Consider the following 23,194-nt stretch of genomic DNA (forward strand, 5'->3'; position numbering starts at 1 on the left):
ATATTTTGTGTTTTTTTTCTTCTGATTTTTTTTCGGCACGACCAACTCGATTTTTCCGGGAATTATGCAAATTTTGAACATTGTAATGCTCGATGAGCGTGTGATTTATGCCTATAAATCTGCTCTATCTGCTACTTCTGATTGCATAATTAATGATCGGCTCAAGTGCCGGGGCGACTCTCTCACTGTAACAACCTTTGCTTCGGTGGGAAAAATCTCTGAAGTATTTCACAGTAAGGCTCTGTTGTGTGTGTGTGTGTGTCTGTGTGTGTGTGTGTTTGTCTATCGAAAAGTGGTTCGCAATCGATTTGTTTATTTATCGTTTGAGAAATGTACGTGGTCTCGATGTGCAGCAAAGTTGCAAAAATTGATACTTAAATTAGCAAATTTTCACTTACTATTCGTACGCCAGGTAGTATTTCACCCCCTGCCACCTATTAGACAACCCCCACCCTCCTTCCCCCTTACCATACCCCTAGCTTAAGTGGCAAAACCATAAATTACCTATTAAATGAGCTTGTGCGAATAAAAACATTTCTAACTAAATATTGAAACGCAAAAAGCCAAATGAAGTAAAAGAATATAAATGCGTTTTTCCCAATACCCAACATACAAACACAGACACAAACACGCACACAGATGTGAAGAGGGGGCGGGGGGACGGCAATTGTTACACTGGGTGAAAAAAATAAATGCACATCGAAATAAATGCGCATTTTGTGATTGATATATTTTCAATTAAAATAGAAGCAAGCAATTGCGGAGAGAGATATAAATAGATATATAGAGAGAGATAGAGAGCGAGATAGGGGGATAAGGAGAGCCAGAAAGAGAGAGCGAGATGGAGAAAGGGAGAGAGATGATACAAGGGATAGAGGAAGACAGAGAACTTCATCGAAGCAGAGACAATTTTTGACACATTAATTGTGCAAGTCTTCAAGTAGCCATAATTTTGTCAAAACTAAACCGATTTTCAACAACAAGATTATTTTGATAATTTTCCGATTTGTACTTAAGTTCTGCATTGTCATGGTGATGATGATACTATATACTAATTTATTAGCACTATATAAAAAGTGCTATGCACTCAATGTGCCCACAAATTGAGGTAAAAACTTTCGCCAGTCAGTTGTGCAGCCTGCCTCAAATCTCTCGCTAATATTGAATAAAAACTTGAAGGGGCAATTGCTTAGGTGCTTAGACTGACGAGGGGATAATACGATCTCAAGGAGGGGAGCTGGGTGTAGGGGTTACATTGGCAATTGCGATGCCGTTTTTGGCGCGTTTGCACTTCGCGATTAATTCGCTCGTGTAAATAAACAATAAATATTAAGTGCGAATAGGGAGTTGGGGTGCGGAAGGGGGGATAGTAGTGGGCTGGCAACTAGAGGGAAGCGGCCTGGTGCCTGCTGAATGCTGCCCGTTGAGGCGCGCAATTAAATGTATCAGTTTATGCTGAGCACCAAATCAGAGATGCCCCCTCCCCATCCCGCCCCTTTACGCTTACATTTGGCATTTGCTTATTATCACTATCGACCTTAGGCCCCTTGGACTATACGGTCCGACCCCTGAGAGTTCCCCCCCTTCTTGCTCTAAGATCACTGCCAAATCAATGTTGCTGTAATGGCCAACTGAGCGTAGCAACTAACTGGCTGATTGGCTGCCATGTCTGACAATGCGTCTGTTTGCTGTCTGGCCAGATCTGCTCTGCTCCACTGTACTGTGTACTGTGGTTTTGATGTGGTGCGCTGGCTGAGCGTGGACCGTCGAGCGTGTTCAGGGCGTAACGCACAAATTATATTGATAATAATTTTTTTGGATTAGTTTTGAATCGCTTTTCATGCGCTGTAAATTTCATTGATTTAACCGATTTAATAAATGAATGCACTTGATTTGATTTCAATGCTTGGCTTATAACAGAGATAAACCACCAACAGCACCACCACCACCAACAGCTGTCATATTTGATCAGGCGTTCATCCATAGAGCTTTTCAACATGTTTGCATGGTTACAGTTCAACAATATTCAACTTTAGCATTTTAAATTATTAAATGTCAAGACTAATAGATAAGATAGATTTGAAATATAATTATTTAATGACAGGTGTTATACATAAATAATGGAAAACATTGCAGCGACTTTACTCATTTTAAAAGGAATTCATACTTTAATCATTATTTATTGTTTGGTGACCTCTATTTACAGTTTAACTTTGTCTTTCGCTGACCCGGAGCCAGCGAAGATTATATTTAAATTTTCTAATTTAAGAGCAAACGAAAAGTAATTCAGCTGAAAATGTATTTATGCCTCTAAGTTAGTGGAATATATGCGCACAAGGTCATATAGTTTTTGATCGTGAGATATATTACCAATCTTAAATCACTCAAATCCAAATCAGATATTTTCCGTGAAGTCTGACAAACATACGAGAAACCCGCTTAAATTATATACCAATTATTTAAAGAAAAAAAACAAGGAAATATATTATGAAAGAATACAGAAATTCAAACGTTGGATCCACAATAAGTAATTGCAAGTCCATACTTAAGTTAGCCCCACTCACTTAATGGCTAGCAAATATAAATAATTTAAGTGAGAATAAACATAAACATGGAAAACCGCTTTTGGCTATAATTCAGATAAAATACATTATATAATTTGGTAAATGCAAAAGGTTGGTGAATAATCGTAAATTCACCAAAATTCACAAATTGCAAAGGCTCTGTTCGCCTTTCGTCAGAATCAATGCGGATAATAATTTAAATGTACTTGAAGGCCAGTTGCTTATTGCTTATATAACAGGAAAAAGGCAGATAGACAGTACCTGGAAATCCAAGTTCAATATTGGACAAACTACAAACGCTTTTCGCTGGAAAATGCCGAAACGCAATACGCGTGGCAGCAACTTGTTGTGAATATTTAATTATTGTTGTTATTGTTGTTGGTGCTCCAGCTGCTTGTACTAGATACTTTGTATATGAGAATGTATCTATCAGATACAACGACTACATTGTGTGTGTGCTTGTGAGGCCTATTGGCTATTTGGGGGTTGTGGTCTATTTGGGACCTGTTGCCGCCTTTTGATGTTGATTAATGGCAAATGCTGTTGATTGATTTTTATTGCAAATATTGATAAAAAAAAATAAAAAAAAAACACAAAAATAAAAGTTTTGTATTAATTAACGTGAAAAACACGCGTTTTGTGTTAATTGGAAAATGGTTATTGAAACTAAACAGACCAACCGAGCCAAGTAAGCGTACAAGCTACATACGCAAACAAACATAGCCAACAACAACACAACAACAACAACAAACAAACAGACCGTGAGATACAAAGATACAAGTTGCATTTTTGTGGAGCGTACAAATTAACGCAGTCGAAAAATTAAAAGTTTCAAGAACCACAGCGGAATACAAGTAGTATCTGTAGTATCTTTGTATCTGTAGCTGTATCTTTGTATCTGTATCTGTATCTCTAGCTGTACCTGTAGCTGTATCTGTATGTGGAATTTGATTTATGCTCAACTTTGATATTTACCGCCTAATAAACAAAAAATTAACGCAAACGTAGAAACAACAACAAACAACAACTCTTGTACATACATGTATAAGTATCTGTATCGGTATCTGCATTTGTTGCTGCTACATTCGGTATCTGTATCTATTTGTGGGTCTAAGTTGCCGCCTGCAATTTTGCGCCTTTGATTTTATAGCACTCTCTGACGGACATGCGTGCGTCTGTCAGTGCGGCAATTAAACAACATCACCAAAGTGCCATACAGCAAACCCCACATTCCGCTCTCTCGCAGATCCGCACAGGCCACTAGTCGAGATCCATAGATCAATAGATCTGTGACGACTTAGCGCCGGGCCAAGCGTTGCGTTGAAATGCCTTGCGTTAATATTTGGTATTTGTTTGGGCTTCCAGGCCCAAAACTCATTTCGAGAGGTTTGCCAGTGGCAATGGAAGTTGCAGTGGCAACAACAGCCCACCGACGTTGTTTGCTGCCACACACACACACACACACTTACACTCACACACACAGTGGTTGCTGAGCGTGTAGCAAGAGTCACGTGCTAATTACAAAATTATTGAGAACTTTAAATACAAGGCCAACTATTTAAAATCAATTAATTGTTTCGAGTTTCAATTTACGATATAAACAATATTATTGGAACTTTATGAAAACGTATATTAAGCGATTTAATTGCATGATTTAATATTTAAAACTTACCAAGTTATTAAAAAAAAAAAGTAAACTCATTATGTTGAAGTTGTGGAAAAATATGAAGCAGGCAGAACATGTTCTACTCCATAAAGTAAATGTATTCTTTTACATAACCATGCCCACTTTGGAGTAAGAAATTAATATTAAATATTTAAACACTAAACTAGATAGCTAATGGCACTGATAAGTCTTAAGCTTAAAGCTAGTCTCTGTGATTAAAAAATAAATAAAACAAGCAATAGGCTTTAATCTAACCAGTATTTCAGTATTTTCAGTATTTTATTTAAATTGATCAAGCAATTCATAGACTATTATATATGGATTAAAAATAAAGGCGATGCAGAGTTGGGCGGAGAGAGAGAGAGAGCAAATGTGCTTCTACGACGCCTGCAAGTCTCAGCGGAATCTGAATTTTGAGAAGTCAAACATGCAACACTCATAAATCAACAGATGAGTGGCAGTTGATGTGGTCGTGGCAGTGGCAGTGGCAGTGGCATTGCCAGCCAGTTGTTGGCCACACTCAATTGGCATGGCTAATGCGATGGCAACTCATAAATTTATTAATTTTTAATTAAACTTACAATGATTTGTAATTCCACTGGAACAACAGCAGCAGCGACAATGGCAGCAGCGCCTCAACCATTTATGGCAACTGAGGTAACTGAGGCAACTGGTGAATGAAGCTGCTGCAGTTGCTGTTGCTGCTGCTGCTGCTGCTGCTGTGGCTGCCCGGAAACAAGGTAGTATTATAAAAAATTAAATTATTGAGTTGTTGTCGTAGTATCCGTGCTGATTGGGTGGGGTGGACAACTGGCGGGTGGTGCTGCTGCGGCTGCGGCTGCTGCTGCTGCGACGACCACATCTGGCTGCCACTGCTCCAAAAACTTGGGGAAATACATTATAAAAGGGCAAAATATTAAATGCATGGTATATAAAAATTTCTGCACAAAACTATAAATAAATGAGAAAATATAAAATGTTAAAATTTTTTAAGAAAATAAAGTTGAAGTTGATTCGTACATGACAAACACATATTACAAACATTAAATGAATAATGTTTTTATTATTATTTACTCAATATATCAAACATATCAATGATTTAGCACTATGATCCAAACATGTCTCTTTTCTCCGCCGAACTCCACTTTAATTTTTTTATTTATGTATCATTTTATACATTTTATTCAGTGACCAAGTATCCGGTTTTCATTAACCCAGCAGAGTTCCAAAAGAACACAATTGAGTTTATTATGCATTTTACCTTTAAACTAAAAAAAATAGAGCATAGTTTAATTGCAAAATTGAAGCTATGATTGTCGCAGTTGGCACCACTGTGCGTTGCTGACAGCGACAAACGCTTCTCGTCTGCCATTCATACGCACTGTGGCCACTTCGAGTTGGAGCCAAGAGCTAAGAGCCAAGAGCCATTCACCAGTCAGTGAACAGTCAACAGGAGTCAGCAGGCAGCATGCAGCACGAAGAGATTCTTCTTCTTCTTCTGCTGTTGATGCTGCAACGGTTGAGGCGCGTCGTTCATTGTCATGCGTTGCATTACAAGATGCCAGCAGCAGCAGCAGCCGCAGCAGCAGCAGCAGATGGCAACATGACCACATTGCTGGAACACAACAGGAGGAGTTGGTTGAAACAATTGCCTAGAAGAGCGCATCGTCGTTGTCGCATTGCATTGCGGCAAACATTGCGGCTGCTCAAGCATGTTGCATACTGATCAATCAGCGGCATCTTTAGCTGCTTCGACTCGGCTGCTCAATAGTCTGAGTTGTGAGTTGGACATGAATGACTTTAACCATTTTTGGACTACAGTTAAATGCTGCAACATCTGCAACTGCAAACTGCAACGCAATTGATTGCATTCATAATGAGTGCATCAATTCACAATCGATGAATGAATGAAGCCAGTTCTGCTAGAGTTAATAAATTGTGCTGTAAAGATTATAAATTATTTTCAATGGCAAACAATCTTAGTTTATAAATAAACAACAATAAAATCCTGCACAAAAAGTCAACCAAAAATAGCGTGCAAATAAAGCAGAGAACATATCTCGTGCGTCTCAAAATCTTGCTGCAAAAGTATCTCAATCTTTTGGGTGCAAGAGCAACAACAACAACTGCTACTGCAACCAAAACAAATAAACAAACGGCGGAGTGCAGTTGCTCTAATTGAATGTAAGTTTTGCGATTTGCACTTAATTTCAATTTTGTTTACAATTTACGACTGCAATGCAAAATTTAATGCGTTTTCCAGCTAACCCAATGAACTCTCTCTCTCTCTCTCTGTCTCGATCTCTCTGTAGAGTTGAGACTTTTTTTTTGTTGGATTTTCCCATCTTTTGTGGAATTTATAGCAACAAGTTGACAAGCTGCTCAACCAATTTTATCATCTTGGCAACAGGCAACAACTGCCAATTGGCAACAATGTTCTGCACCTTCTGGGGAAAATGCAAATCGATCTGTTCTCCAATTTATTGCATATGCTTTGCCGATTTAATTGCGAACCGATCGGTCGTTGCATGCATAATATTCTCATATGTATATGCCACTAAAGTAACGGGAGCTATAGCATATGTACATGCAACATGGATTTGTGGCGCATTCATATAACTTACTTTATTGACTGCAAAACCAAATGCAAATGCTCTGCACAGATAATTGCATTTACTTCCGGACCAATTTGGGTCATAATGATATTTAAACATAATGATTCTGAATTCAAGATTTTTGGATAGTTAATTTGCCTTAATACTCTAGTCTAATGAACTCAAATAGGGTACCAATTGAAGTGGGGAATGTGATGGACTTCCATATGGACAATAAGGTTTATCCAAGTAATTCAAAAATAATATCACGAACTTTTGATTCAATTTAAAAGTAGAAGTTATTAAGAGAATTATTTTCAAAAACAGAGCGGAATACTTGAAATATTTTATTTTTTAAATTAACTAACTAACGCTGAGAGCTTTAAAGTCTCCAAAATAACATTTACAACACTGCATAATGCAATTGCTCTCAATGAATATTAATTTAAAGCGCATTTGAATGATTTTTTCTTCCGTATGGCTGCAATCGATTAAGACGCATATAAACATCGGCTAATTGGAAGGGAGAAGAAGAAGAAGAAGAAACAGGGCAATTAAACTAATAAACTCAAAAATGTAGAAACTAGAATGTTAAGAGGCAATCCGACAATAAATATTGGGCAACATTTATGTAAGTGGCGATTATTGCGCCATTTGAATTAGTTTGAGAAGTACGAGTGTATAAACATATACTAGATATAGTATATATATATTTATTTACAACTATATATGGTATTTACAACTGCAACTACATTGAAAAGTGTGTTTACGCTTGTGCGAAGACAAAGTAAATTAATGTGCTGCGTGTTGGAAAAGTTTTTATAAACAACATTGCAACATTTTCCTCAAATGGGCACATTCGAAATGATGTTGTTAATGATGATGATGTGGCAGATCCTAAGCGCCCTTTTTTCCAGTTGTTGTTGTTGTTGCTGTTGTTGTTATGGGCATATGCCAAATATTTATGAAATCATAAAATTTGATGTTTCCTCCGGTGGCACTTGACACTTGAATGTGTATAGCTTGAAATCGCTTTGCCCAAATTACCATGCCACAAGTGTCGAGCTGCCGTGTTAATGATGATTTTGATGTGCAGTTAACGGATTGAAAACACCTCCCAACTGCATCTCTCTCTCTCTCTCTCTCTCACTGGCACTATCACTCTCACACTCCATCTCCCTCCAACTGACTCCCATTCTGAGCGGCCATTCATTTGGGCGATTACATAAAGTGCTGTCTGCCGTCGCGTCGTTCCATTTCGATTTGTTTGTTTTATGCACGATTTGTTGTGTTGCCGTACAATTGCCGTAAATATAAATACGGGGCGAGTATACGTGCGAGTACTCGTGGTGCTGCCCTCAGATCAAAGGCCTATCAATTAGCACCCGTTTCGATTATGTTGCATGCTTCTTTAGCATGCACTGCCGCACGAAATCGGGAGAGAGAAAAAAATATAACCATTTGCCGCCAATTCACACCCAATTAGTAATAAATTTGAATGCTGCATGCTGCAATTGCTGAATCTATATCTGAATCGCTATCACTATCTCTATATTCCAATCTCCATTTACACTTGAAGAAAAACCTTGCTTTGAAATTATAATTACAGTTTGTGGGGTGGATAGAAGCTAAACTTGATTACTGTTTGCTATATCTTTAAATTAGTTTAAGATTGCCAATTTTTTATTTGAATACAAAAATTGGTGCTGAGTGTTTTTCAAATATATTTTGGATATCTAAACTTGATATGAATGTTTTTCTTGGATTTGCAAAATTGACATTAGATTAATAATTTTGCTGGGTGCTTAATCCAAAAATGATTCGAAAGATATTGTTTTGCTGACTGTTTGTTAATACTTTTTCGATTCCATATATGTCGAAAGAATAAATTTAAATATTGCATAGACAATAATTTTGCTGTGATTCAAAAACATTTCGCTTGTGGTATTATATTGTACATATATTTCGCTGAGTGTATGCGTTTGTAACTCCAGTCGATTAGGACTAACAGTTATGGCGGCCATTAAGTTTTATCGATGGCGCTAAACGGCCAGCGATTTGATTTGTGACCACTTGAGTCTTTGGGGGCCGCATCTAAAATCCACCTTTGATATTTTCACACATAACAACTCGAACAGAACTGTGCAACTTGGGAGTGTGAGAGAGCGAGAACTTGCTGCCGAAATAAAACTTAATTGCAATTGACTTTTAATGCTCATGCGAGGCTGCCCGCTGTGTTAATTTGAATTCAAACTGTTTCCATGAATTGTGAAGTGGCCACATGGCCAATGAAAGTAGCAAAGACATCAGCTTGGACCTGCACCGGGAACTGCGACGGAGACTAAGACTACGAGCTGGTATCGAAGCAGCAGGAGCCACCCGCAGCTAGGAACCGCTGCAAACTCCAATAGAACAATTACCAAGTGGCGCTAATAAAACGCATACAATTTTTACCATTTATAGATAGATATGGAGAAGGGGCTCATATTGATATTGATATTGATATTGATATTGTTATAGGACATATATCGTTGGGTATTGGGTTACTCAAAGGCTAAAACGCATAAATCAGGCATTACAGCGGGCCAAGCAGCTCTAATGGCTATCTGGGCATAAGCAAACAAAACGGTTTCAACAGAACAATGACAACAACTACAACAATAATAACAACTACAACAACTGCGGACAGCATCAAATTACAAGCAGATCCGACCAGGCTAACAAAACGTTTTCTGTTTTCAATGTTTTTCTGTTTTTCCAGCCAGGATCAGCTTTCACAAAACGCAACTTAGACTTTGAGTCCCCAGTTGCTGCAGTTGCTGCCTGAGTCAGTCAGTCAGCCAGTGAGTCAATGCGTCAGCCAGTCAGTCAGTCAGTCAGTCAGTCATTGAGCAACACAATAATAACGTTTTAATTGAACAAAAGCCAAACAACAATCGATCCAGTCGAACAACATTTGATCTACAGCCTGGCAATCCTCAATCTCATTCTCATTCTCAAACTCGAACATCATTTTCTTCTCCATCTTTGCAGCCCGCAGATTGACAATTGCCCTCCTCATTCTGTTCCTGCCCCTGCTCCTGCTCCTGCCTCTGCTCCTGCCCTTCTTCAACTGTCTCTTGACAGTTTTGCGGCTGCTTTGTGACGGCTTCTTCCCTGTTCTTCCCTGTTTTTGTGTTTTTTTTTCATTCTTCTCTCCTCTCTCTCTCTCTCTCTCTCTGTCTGTGAAGTGACTCTGACTGTCACCTTTCCATCAAAGTGGCAGAGTGAAAGGCGCATTGAATGATGTCCACGTGCCGCAAGGCATCGTTGCATTGTTTGCCAACTTTTTGTTTTGCTCCTGCGGTAATTGATTAGCTGACTGAATATTACAGAAACCGAAACGGCAAACAGCTCACAGAGTTAAACAATGCAAAAATGATTCAATTGATGCAACTTCGCCTTTAATGAGGTTCCATTGAAACACGAGTCTGGCAGGTGTAACTATTATTTTGTGGAACAGCTGCTAAATACGATTCGACACAAATTTTAGTGGACTTTCAATATTAAGTTTAGTATCATTTCTGTCTGTTAAAGATCGATTTCAAAAGCTAAAATGTTGAAATTTGGCATATATACGACTTTTCGACTACAGACATTATATATTTCGGAATAGGCCAAATCAAATAGCTGCTGCCGAAACTATTGGTCGAACTAACAGATATTGTCATGCAGAGACGCATCCAGACTTTCCATTGCCATAACTTCCTTCAAAACAAACAGATTTGCCCCTAATAATAATTCCACTTCGAGTAGTGCAAAATTTATATAATTTATTAATAACACAAATAAAATTGATGTGAGACATTGTGTAAAAATAAGTAAGTATTAAACTAGAATCAGGTTTGATTGGATTTCAAAAGAAGATCTCCAAATTATGTTCATAAATAAATGTTAAATGGGTTTCTATATATTTTTACAAGCTCTATAAAAGAAAGAGATAGTTATAAAATAAAGTATGGCATATTTCATATATATTTAATAACTATCACTTCCTCTCAATTGCTCCTCAACTTCCTTTGGATTCTCAAAGTTCTCACTCCCTTTTGACTAATACCAATATCCTTGTCGCCTGTCTCATCGCTCTCATTCCCATTCCCATTCCCTTTCCCGTTGCCGTCTGGACAATTACCGTCCGCCCCCGTTGCGTTTGCCTACGCAGAGAGAGCACAACAAAAAGGATCACGATCGGAATCATTGTCCTGCTGTGCGCCCGCATGTCATGGTATCGAATAGAGCTCAAGGCAGAAAAGTCCTCTCATCTGGCTGTGGTCAGCAAATGAAAACTGTGTCAAGTCGTTTTTGCAGTGCTACATTTTTCCTTTTTTCCAACTCCTCCTCTTCTTTATTTTATTTTTATTTTTTTTTTGCCAGAGCACTTGTCCCGTGGTCCTGCCAAGGATTTTATAAATGACACACGCGTTCGGGCCAACAGTTGATAAATGAAGAGCTGCCAAGCTGCGAAGCCGCCTGCAACTGATAATGGATTCTTTTAGTTGCCGCTCGTACTTCTTCTTCTTCTTCTGGTTGCTGTTGTTGTTATTGTTACTGTTGTTCTTGTCGTTTTTGTGAGTGAAAGTAGCGCCGGCGCTTCGATCCGTGTGGGCCTAAAAACAGGACTGTGCCAAATTTTTGATGTTAAGTGCCGATAGGGCCAAGGGTACGAAAAATACTTAATGAGAATTTGACTGGGCCTCAATTTCTGGTGGTCCAATACCACGTAAGGGCGTTAAGATAAGCTAAAATAAAAAATAAAATAAGAGAGAAGAGGAAGAGGAAGAAGTAGAAAAAAAATGCGAAAGGTAATTAAATGCCATTAAAGTTGAGAGGCCAGCAAAATTCGAGTCAGCCGAATGCAGGCAGTTGAAAATTCAGCAGGCTAAAAGAATCTCTGTTTATCTCTGCTAAATGTAGTAATAGAGGAGAAACACACACACATAAATACACACACTCACACACACATGGACGTAGTTTGGCTTGTGGTCAGCGAGGGATACAAAAACTTACAAAGTTCAAAATTTGAAAGATGCTTGATCTACAACGATTTTAGATATCAGAAGTAAGCTAACTGAATATGCTTTTAATTGTATTACTCAGATCAGCCCGGTTTACAAGCCAAGAAAGTATTTAGCATATTGTACAAGAATACAGCCAAAAACTAAAAAAAATTATGAAACCAAGATATGAATTACTATTCTTTCTTAATAGATTAGTAACAGTTTGCCTAATTTGTTGAAATTATTAGACACAGAAGAACCAAAAATTACCTTTGTGTTCCTATTATAATTTGTGTAGTTTGCCCATTAACTACGCCCCTGCACACTCATACACACTCACACACAGTCAGAAACATAACAAGTTGAAAAATAATAAAAGAGGAGGAGCAGACAAACCAAACACAAACTCCAACACACACACTCACACTTACACACAGCCAGACAGACACACACAAACACACACACAAGCAGAGAGTCTCTCCATCTACATATATATAAAGTTTTTAATGCCCAGGGCGTCTCTACGTGTTGTGGCTGCGGCGATTAACATACAAAAGGATCTCTCGCGCTTCGTTTTTGGAGCCGCCTTCTTCTTCTTGTGCGCCAATCGGCATGAATCAGAACAACAACAAGAACAACAACAACTGGGCAGCACTTTAGCAGCCACAGCGACGACATTCTTAATTTCACAGCGTCGGTTTTTCTTTTTTTTTGTGTTGCTTTCTTTCATTTTATTTTTGATTGTTGTCTTGCTTTCTTCCGGTTTGGGTTGGTTTTTGGTTGTGTCTCGAAATCTGATGCTCGACATATCGTTTTTGAGTTAACAAAAGATGGCAACACAGACGGCGTCAAGTGTGCGCCGCAAAAGGACACACAACGTGCAAGCAGCGGCTACTTAAGCAGCCTCGTGGCGCCAGTAAAAAAAGGAAACTGCAACTGCAACGGCAGCAAAGCCACAATGTCTGGCAACGCTTAAGTTTCCAGACGTCGCGACCATTAGTGTCGCCACAGTGGACACTCAGCTTAGTCTGTTTTGACCATATGAAACAAAGAAGGAAATGTTACTTTACTCACAGCAGGGCAACCGAAGATTTACAACACACAAGTGTATAAAGCGAATATGCACTTAAACAAATATATTGTTATATACTGCAATAAATTCAATTTAATATGTTTTACTTAATTAAATACATATATTCTTGTGAATAGACATACAACTTTACAAAAAATTGTGTAAAAGCAACTGAGAGCTGTTTGGCGTGGATTAATAATTATTTGAGAAAGTTATTAATCATTATGGGAAGTTATTCATACTTGAAGTCAAATAGAAGTCTTTGAGTATTCGAATTCATTTATTTTTATTTATTTATTTACTTAACAGTTGCTTGTTACTTACCTATGCTATGTTGTTTAACTAACTAAGATACACCAACTAATTAACTAATATCTCTTTGACCATCGTCATCTTGGATTCGGGCAAAGATGATCTCAGTAATGAGTTAGGCCCTTATCCACACAGCCCCCCTTTCAGCATCTTATAGATGTTTATCTGGATTCAATAAGTAACACTATATTCAAAAGCCATTCATAACTGCGATTTGCATTTTTATCAATTTTTGTGCTTTAAAAGATACGATTAAATAGCAATTCTAATTTTTTATCTCTCTCTCTCTCTCTAAAATACAAACTAAGCTTAACAATTGCCAAATGTGGCTTTATTTCTATTTCTGCCTAAGCTCGGCATTTTGTTAAAGGTACTGAGGAGAAGCATTTATAGTATAATAAAGATATGACCATCAAATATAAATATAAAGTAAACAGCTTTAAAGCTAATTTATTTGTGTACTATCTTATTGTTGCTTACACATATTTAAGTAATATTCGATTTCCCTAGTGGGCAATAGATCTCAAGGTTCACAAAAGCTGCCACGTTTGCAGTGCAACTGCACAGAGATGCACAAAACAAGACCAGCAGAGAAAGGAAGAGCAGAGAGCAGCAGAAGTGAAAAAAAGCCAACACACAAAAAAAAGTGACTTAACGTATAGTTCAAGGCAAAGGTAAAAACAAAGGCAAAACCAAAAGCAGAGGCAGAGGCAGAGGCAGAGATAGAGGCACAAGTTGAGGCGGCTCCACCTACCCAGGGCCAAGTGGTCAGCGTCGTTTTGGCTGGCTTGCAGCACCTGCTGGCAACTGCAGCAGCAACAGCAACAGCAACAACAACAATAACAACAGGGTCTGGAGGTTTCTCTTTGTTGCAACCTTTTTGTGGCAGTCACTTTGGCTGTTATGCCTGCAACTGCCTGGATGGAAGCGCGGGTGTGTCAAGTCATCTCCACAAACAGCGGGGCAGTTGAAATGCATTTAACTGTCTGCATTTGTATTGGTTAAGTGTGCTCTGTGTGTGCTGTGCTGTGCGTGCAACAGAGATAGCAACTGTCATTCTTATGGCCGCCTTGTATTCTTTTGCCCCCTTCTTCTTATGCTTCTTCTTCTACCTTACCTCTTGCCAACCAATAAAATTATACTAATTCTTGACTTTTTGATTTCATTTTGTTGTTGTTGTTGTTTGTGCAATGCTAAGGATTTCGTTACCTAAACACACTCAACAGTATTTCTTTCTGTATGTATCTATGTGTGTGTGTTTGTATGTATATGTGTGTGTGTGTGTGTGTGTTAACAGACAGTCTAAAAAATAAACATTACCTCTCGCTCGCTCCTGTGGCATTTGTCGTCGGTTCTCAGCGATCACGATCTGACTGGGCCCTGGCTGGCTAGCTGACTGGATGGCTGACTATCTGGCTGGCTGGCTGCCTGGCTGGTTGTTTAGCTGTTGGCCCCAGGAATGCGTGCGCCGCACAAAAGACGAGACAGTTTGGTTTTATACTTGGCTCATTGCGCGCGTGCAACTCCAACGTGAAAAAAGCGATTCAACGATTCCGTTTGCTCTTTTTTCTCATTTTGTCATTTCGTTTCTCGATGCGCTCAACTGTGCGAGAATTGATCGACTGATTGCAGTTGGCAAGCGTAATAGGAATTGGGTCGAGGGACTTAGTTTCTTGACTAGCTCCACATTCAAGCTGAGTAAGTAATTGAACAATTAAATGAAAATGGAAATATAAAAGCAATTTCAAAATAATGTGAAAAAATTTATAAGAGGAGTATCAATAAATTGTGAAACAGGAAAACGAATGTAAATGTGAACCTATTTCGGAGATATATAATATTATAGTTGGTTTTAATATAAAATATATTTATTTGTTATTTAGAAAAAAAATCTATTCCCAATAAATTTAAACATTTTATTTAAACATATATTTTTATATATGAACATTTACTCAGAAAAGTCATAAAAAATATTGTCTTTTAGAAATTTTAAGATTTAAACAGAAAAGATTTTTGTTTGAATTTAGTTTAAAAATTAAAAAATTTGTAAAAGCTTAATACACTTACTTATTCATTTGGATAAATAAATAAATAAAATACATATAAGCTATTTATCTGGTTAAATATATATTTATGAACCATAACTTCAAGTCGAGAAGTAGTTAATTAAATTATTTAAAAACAGCGCTACACAAAATGTATTTTTAAATGCATTAAAATATTTATAAAATAAATGTATTTCATAAATATTTAGCTTGTTATATTGTTACAAGCGGTGTCAAAAAGCCTGCCCCAAAGTTTTGTCTAGCTGCCTCAAAAAAATTATAAAACTGCTCAGCTTCATAAAAGCCACCCTCAAGAAAAGCTCAATGGAAGCATATCAAAATCTACGCTCAATAAACTGACTCAATTAGTGTGCTTACTCCACACACTCACTCCAAAATTAAACTCAATTTTTGTTGTTGTTGTTGTTGTTTTTGCTGTTGGTGCTGCTGGATGTCGTTTGAGTGGCTCAGTAGAAGCAAAAACTGACGACGCGCTGGCTGCCAGTGGCCAAGGGAACTTCAGACGAGATGGATGCGTGATCATATCACACACAATGATGATCATCATCATCAACAACAACAGTTAAACTTTCAGACAGACAGAGAGAGAGAGAGAGAGAGGGAGAGAGAGAGAGAGAGAGAGAGCGCGAGAGCGCAAAACGAGAGAGCGAGAGTTGCTCAGCTCATCGGTTTCACTCAGACGCGAAGCCAACGACGACGCGAGCCGAATGCATTCGTTCGATTCGTTTGCTGATCGTTCGTGTGAGTGCGTGGATATGTATGTGTGTTTTTGGCTTACCTGTAACTCAATCAGGTAGAGGTAGACATGAAGGCGTTAGTCGTTCCACAGCGCTGATCGAGTTGAAAACTATTTGCTGGCGCCCGTTTGCCGACGACAAACGACAAACGACAAGCAACTACAAAAAACAGCAACAACAACAAAAAGTGAGCCCTGCGTTTTGGCGTAAAAGAAAACTTAATTTAAGCACATCTTCAAATTGCAAACTTAACGCGTGTGTTGAAAAATAAAATAGTTGGTTGTGCGTGTGTGTGCGAGTGTGTGTGTCTTGCTGGAATGTCAACTAACAAGTTGAAATAAAAAATTGTTAAACATCAATATAAATGTAAAGCAAAATCAAAACAAAAGATACAGCTGCAAGCTACAGACACAGGTACACAAAAAGTAAATACACATATAAAAAAGTATATATACACATATAAAAAAAAGGTATATATATCTATGTAAAGTGCGCGCGGTATTTGCATAGCAACAACAACAAAAAGAAATCGTTGAAAATTAAACGTTTCGTGCGGCGACTCACTTTGCATTTTATATTTTGGCATTTGGTTTGTTGTCACTTTGGAAAATATGTGGATTACTGTGCCGTCAGCAGAAACTCCAACAACAACAACAACAGCAACAGCAATCACAACAACGGCAACAGCAGCGGCAACAACAGCAACAACAACGACACGAGCCCGCTGCAAAGGCGAGCGCGTGAACAAATCGCAAATTGAATATCAAAAACAAGAACAACTAAGTGCAAATGCTTAAAGTATCTGACAGATACGTTTCTGGTGTGTCATGTGTCCTGACAACAACAACAGCAACAACAATTGCAGCAACACACAATCAGTGCCAGCGGCTCAAACTGCGCCTCGAGTGCGGCAATAAAATTTTTAACAAGAATTTCATCTATTTCATATACAATTATCGCAAGCGAAAAACGCCGCAGCGCAGCGCAGCCGAGATTTGATTTATCAAACACGATTTATCAGATATATAAATACATATTGACAAAAAGAGCGTGATTTTTGTGAACGTGCAACACAAGCTGCAACACGGTAGCCGCTTAAGACCACTTAAAACAGCTGTAAATTGTGCAAATATATCTAACGCTCAAGCGCAGTGAAAAAAAAAGAAACCAAAGCAACAACAACAACGACAACAACAACAAAAGAGATAACAGAACTGAGCAACTGAAAAAAAGAAGAAAGTAGAGTAAACGTCATAAATTCATAAAGTGTCAGCTGAAGTTACTTTTTTTCTTTTCTTGAGGGTAATCGATCAAAATACGCGGCTTACAAATTAATAACTAAAGAAATAAACAAGAAGCAGCAGCAGAAGAAATAAACGATATATATATATATACATATATATAACTATATATACACAAGTCGAGATCCCGAGATACCGACCAACATAGGAAACTTTATAAGACTGAGGTGAGTTCTTGTCACTGACTGAGTGTGCAGTTGTGTGTGTGTGTGTGTATTGTGTGTGTTTGTTTGAACTTCAACTCAACCCCCGCCAAAAACCCAAAAAAAAGTATCTCAGTTGCCGCTAAGCTTATGTAAATTATTGTACATAAAAAAAATATTTCTTGTTGCCTGTGAGAACCGACCACACACACACATATATATATATATATATATATATATATATTTATACCACCACCGACACTGATCCAATGCCAATATATGCATAATCACTCTGGCCACAATTTGATATGACACCATTTTGTTTTTGAATGTTCTCCACCTGATATTTGAAAATTGAGAGAAACATTTGCTTTACTTACCTTTTTTGGGTTTTTTGGGTGGGGTATTTTACATAAGTCTTTGGCGGGTCAAATGCCTTTTGTGGTATGCACTTGGTAATCGAATTAATTTGAAATTTAATAGTGAAAAATCATGATGTACAAATATATATATGCAGTTCTATATATATAGATCAATTTAATATGGTTATAGTCAATAAAAATATGTAGAACAAATAGGAAGATGTAGGAAGAAGAAGTAAATTGCAGCTTTCAATATATATATGCTAACAAAATGTATATATTTTAAAGGAAAAATAATTGTTTCAGAAAATGAATAACATAATTTTATTCATACAAAAATTCTTATAATTTCATAAATTTTATTTAATGTCGAAATCGTCTATTGAGGTTAAGGAAGCAAAACTTTTTGGTATCAAGAAAAATTCTTATATTCATATTATTTTTACTTCATTTTGAGATTTTACTTCGTCCATCAATAATTTTTCCTTTTATTATTATTACTAAATCTTACTAAATATCATATATATTGATGGAGGAATAGGTGAAAATCCTATTTGAGACTAATTTTGTATGTACCATTAAATGCGTAATGTTTAATTAATTCTATGGACTTTTTTGCGGCACATCAAATGTCACAATTAAATCAATAATCCAATAAGTACAATATCTATATCTATCTATTATTATACTCCTTTTCCTTTTCCAATTCCACTTTGGATGTGTTGCCATAAAAGGGGCGTGTTGTTCCCATCGTTAAAGCAACGCAATAACTTAACTAAACCAAATCAAAATATTTTCACGCGTTCGAGAAAGAGTGTCTCTCATAATATATCATAATCATAATAGATGCCCGGGGGAGATTCCCGGAATGCGTATTGTTGGCTCACAATAAAGTACCGTTTTGAGCCGGTGTTTGTTGCAACCTGAAGTGTTCGTCGGCATCGGCACAAAGCCACAAAAGATGTCAATGTCCTGGCACATAAATTACAAAACCAACAAAAAAAACAAAACTATATAATATGAATTGTATTCGTATTAGTAGTATTGTAACTATGTATCTATGCATTTTGTATCTTTGTATCTTTGAGTGCGTGCTGTGTGCTGTGTGCATTCGTTGTGCTCGTTTCTCACACAGGTGTGTGCTGTGTATTGTGCTGACTGTGTGTGACACACATTAGTATTTCACTATATAGTATCTAGTATCCATTGCCCAATCGAAATCAAAACGTTAACGCCAAAAAAATGTGTCAATTTGCGCAACAAACTTTTTTTTGGCATTCAGAAAAAAAATGGGAAAACCTCGCTGAAATTTGAACTTCAGTCAGAGTAGGCGGTTTTTCAGAGCAGGGTGAGAAATATGCGTTGAACTCTTTAGAGCTGAATGGAAATTGGAAATTCCAAAAAAACGACTGACATTCAATTTTTCATTTGTTTGCCAGGGGAAACCCCCGTTAAGACAACTCAGGTAGTCCTGCTGGGGCATAAATATATGCAACAAGAATAAACAACAACAAATTATGAAAATTATGAAAACTCATAAGGCAATCGATCGATAACAAGCCGAAAAAAAAACCCAATGCATAATTATGAAAATTTCATTCACCCTTTCAAAAATGCTTTCAAAATTGGTTTTCTTATCACAAGCGAAAGATCTTTTTTCTCTCTCCGTCTCTCTCTCTCTCTCTCAAAACCCCCGTCGTTGGCACCCCCCAGCGTGTGCCATCTTTTTTTTATAATTTTTTTGTTTCGATTATAACGAAAATACAGAATTTCCTTTGGCGCCTTGCGCCTTGTCATATAACAAATTTTTACTACTAGATAAGATTTTAATCTTTATGTGAAAAACAACATGTAATTTGTTGTGCCAGCGACGGTGTGTATTCGTTTGTGTGTGTGTGTGTGTGTGTGTGAGGCACGTAGCTGCCTGCACCTAATACAAGTGTGTTGTTCTTGTTGTTGGGCTCATCTTGAGATAGCATCTCACAAATTTATTGCTTATAACCAACCACAATATATATATATAAGTCTAAGTAGAATACTTTTAATAATTTTCATAAATTTTCTTCAGTTCTCAAGATAAAAAACCAAAAAAAAAAGCAGTCACCGAAAATTTGTTTTTTTTTTAGTTTATTCTTTGGTTAAGTTTTTGTTTTAGAAAAATGCCGCCTGTGTATAAATCAAAGTGCTAAGCGGCGATAAGTTTCGAACATGAAATATTGAACAATAATAAAACAAGTTAAGAGCGTGATGGGTGTGCAGATGGAGCGACCTGAAGATACCCTATGAATAACTCCACTTATAAATTAAATATATAAAAGATAGACGAAAAATGTCTCATTCTTTGTGTTGGCTTTCCACAACTTTCTGATACCCTATTTTTATTGGAAATATGAAAATATGAGAAATGATGACGAGCCTGGTTGGCTTCTCTAATTTCTACTCTAACACACATATTATTGAACCCACTTGCTGTGTGTATTTTGTTGTTGATTGTATTGAATTTCTAAACGTAGACACAAATCGCTGCTGCATACCACAGATCGTGTGTCACTCAGTCAGCGGCCCAAAAGGTGCAATGTCCGCGATTGCAACACAAACAGCCAAAAAAAAAATGTGTACAAAAAAATATTGAGTTAAGCTCAAATGAGTTGAGCCAAGCTAAGCTAAGCTAAGCCTGGCTAGCTGCTGGTGGTGGGGTGGTGTTAGGGCGGCGGAAGGGAGTGTTAAGGTTTTTGGGCCAGCAGCCACACACACAGCTCAATTTATGTTGCGCTCAGGACGCACCTTTCGCCGGGGCCATAAAACTTGGGTCTAAATGGGCCAGGCGCTTAAGGAAGCTGCTGCTGCTGCGACTGTTGCTGCTGCTGCTGCTGCTACCTGGCTGCGCTCGCTCTCTCTCGCTCTCTCTCTCTCTCTCGTGCTGTCTCCCACTCAACACTTGAGAACTTACGCTCGCACGCTCTCCCACACTGGCGCGCTCTCCCACACTCCCGCGCTCTCTCGCTCTCTCAGTCAGTCGAGTAGCAACGCACGCAAACGCATTTGTGCGCTGTAGTCATCTCGCTCTGGCACATGCGCATGCCCAGTCGTTGTACTCAGGCACTTGAGTGTGCGCTCTTTGAGTGAAATTGGTATTTTTTTTTTTTGTTGGATTTGACTGTGTGTTCTGTTTGGCTGACAGCGTCCGGCACAACTAGCGACGCCGGCTGCGTCGCGTCAGCAGCGACGCTGGCGCCGACGTCGACGTCCGTGTTTTAACCCTATCGACAAATGCTAAACAATTTCCTATGTTTTTGTATCGTTTCAGAGTTGCAAGCGACCATGCGCGCATGGCTTCTACTCCTCGCAGTGCTGGCGACTTTTCAAACGATCGTTCAAGTTGCTAGCACCGAGGATATATCAACGAGATTTATCGCAGCTATAGCACCAACAACAACAACAACAACAGCAACAGCAACAACTAAGGCCATAATCAATAATAATACAACAACTAAAAGAGCAGCAGCAGCAACAACAACAGAAACAACGACTACAGCATTAGCAAAAGCATTTAAGCCATTTAACGAGTTACATCTCAACAACAACAACAACAACCACAACCACAACAACAACAACAGCAGCAGTGATAGTGATATTAAAAACAACAACAAGAAAAGCAAACATAGCAAAAGTGCCACATTCAAACAGTTTAACGAAGTGCATAAAACAAGAACAGACCAATTAGAAAATTCCAAAAATTCCAAAAATAAGCATAATAATAAACATCATAAGCATAATAAATTAACTAATAATAAAAGCAAACACAATAACAATAAAATGGCTATCAAGGAGCTGCAACAACATAAAACAGAATCTCAAGCACAAACCGCCATTGCGAATGTGTTTGCATTGCAGGCGCCACAAGCTGCTTCCGTTTCTGCCTCCACATCCGCATCCGCCTCCATTTCCAGCTTCAACACGGATACGGATACGGATACGTATACGAATAAGGATAGTGTGCTGGGGGAATTCGAAGTGCCGGGCATTGCGGATGCCATCATTGCTGAGGATGAGCCGGCAACGTATAGCAGCAAGGAGATCATCAAGGACAAAGTGAAACCAGATCCATCAACTCTAGTCGAAATCGAGAACAGTCTCCTCTCGCTGTTCAACATGAAGAGGCCACCGAAAATTGATAGATCCAAAATCGTCATACCGGAGGCAATGAAGAAGCTCTATGCCCAAATTATGGGACACGAGCTCGATTCCGTCAATATACCCAAGCCGGGACTATTAACTAAATCAGCGAATACAGTCAGAAGTTTTACACATAAAGGTGAGTCTCGATTTTACTATCTATAATATATATATATATACTATATAAGTTTAAGAATCGGGCACAAATAACTTAGTTAAGGTTTTTACCTAAGTTACAGAAAATCTTCACTATAATATGATGTTTAGTAATTATTTTATTCCACTCTTAATATTTAAAATCATGCAGAAATTCTAAAGATTGTTAGTTGGAAAACCTACAGATATAAGCAGAATGTGTTGCTAGATAATCCAAAAAAATAGAACAGACTTATTTGCAAGAAACTCAAAATATTTTTAACATAGAAAATACAACGTTTTTTTAAATAAAAAAAAAAGAACATGTTTTTTTTAGATACAAGCTAAAATCTGAATTGAAAATCGCATATTTATCAGTTTCATTGTCTAAATGATTCTAAATACAGCTATGCTTAAGATAATAGTAGAGCTTTTGCAGATTGAATAATATATATTAATTCTCTTTCAAGTGTTTGAAGTATAATTTTTTGTTTCAAGTTTAGTCTTCTTCTGACAAGTTGAGCAATTGAAAAGTAAGTTTTTCAAATTTGTAATACTTAAATAAAAAATATTCAGTATCAAAGCTTGTAAAGAACATCTTTATTAATATTTTGAGCACAACTGTATTCCAGTTTTGGACTCTTCGTATTAAAATATAAATTTTTGAATATTAAATCTTTTACTTATTGAAGAATCAACTTCTTAGATTGAGTTGTGTTTTAGATATCATAATTAATTATTAAAATGTATATAATATGTGTACTTTAGGTATTCCATAGCTCAGCCAGATTGCATGACCTATTTTTGCACCTGCTCGCCGTGTGGCAGTTGCAACAGCATCTCTCTCTCTCTCCATTTCTCTATCTCACTCTCTGCCTCGCTGCTCACTCTGCAGCTCTCATGTGCAGCGCGTACTTGCCGCTCGCGAAACGCGAATGAAGAGGCATCCAGGATTTCCCCTGAAATTCTAGTTCATCTAAAGCGATTTGCATACCTGCTGACCATATAACTAAAAAAAAAGAAGATAATT

At 37.7% G+C, this 23,194-nt stretch overlaps 1 protein-coding gene across 1 annotated transcript in view; it reads left to right on the forward strand.

Moving 5' to 3' along the window:
- The window catches only part of LOC6561971 (protein decapentaplegic), a 41,777-nt gene that overhangs the window by 15,004 nt on the left and 3,579 nt on the right, over window positions 1–23,194 (forward strand). The window contains exon 2 of the mRNA XM_001988998.3: window positions 21,161–22,168. Within this exon, the coding sequence (XP_001989034.2) occupies window positions 21,161–22,168 (1,008 nt within the window). The remainder of the gene's footprint in view (window positions 1–21,160; window positions 22,169–23,194) is intronic.

This window comes from Drosophila grimshawi, unplaced genomic scaffold, assembly GCF_018153295.1.
Source record: "Drosophila grimshawi isolate 15287-2541.00 unplaced genomic scaffold, ASM1815329v1 contig_1377, whole genome shotgun sequence".
Taxonomy (NCBI): Eukaryota; Metazoa; Arthropoda; class Insecta; order Diptera; family Drosophilidae; genus Drosophila; species Drosophila grimshawi.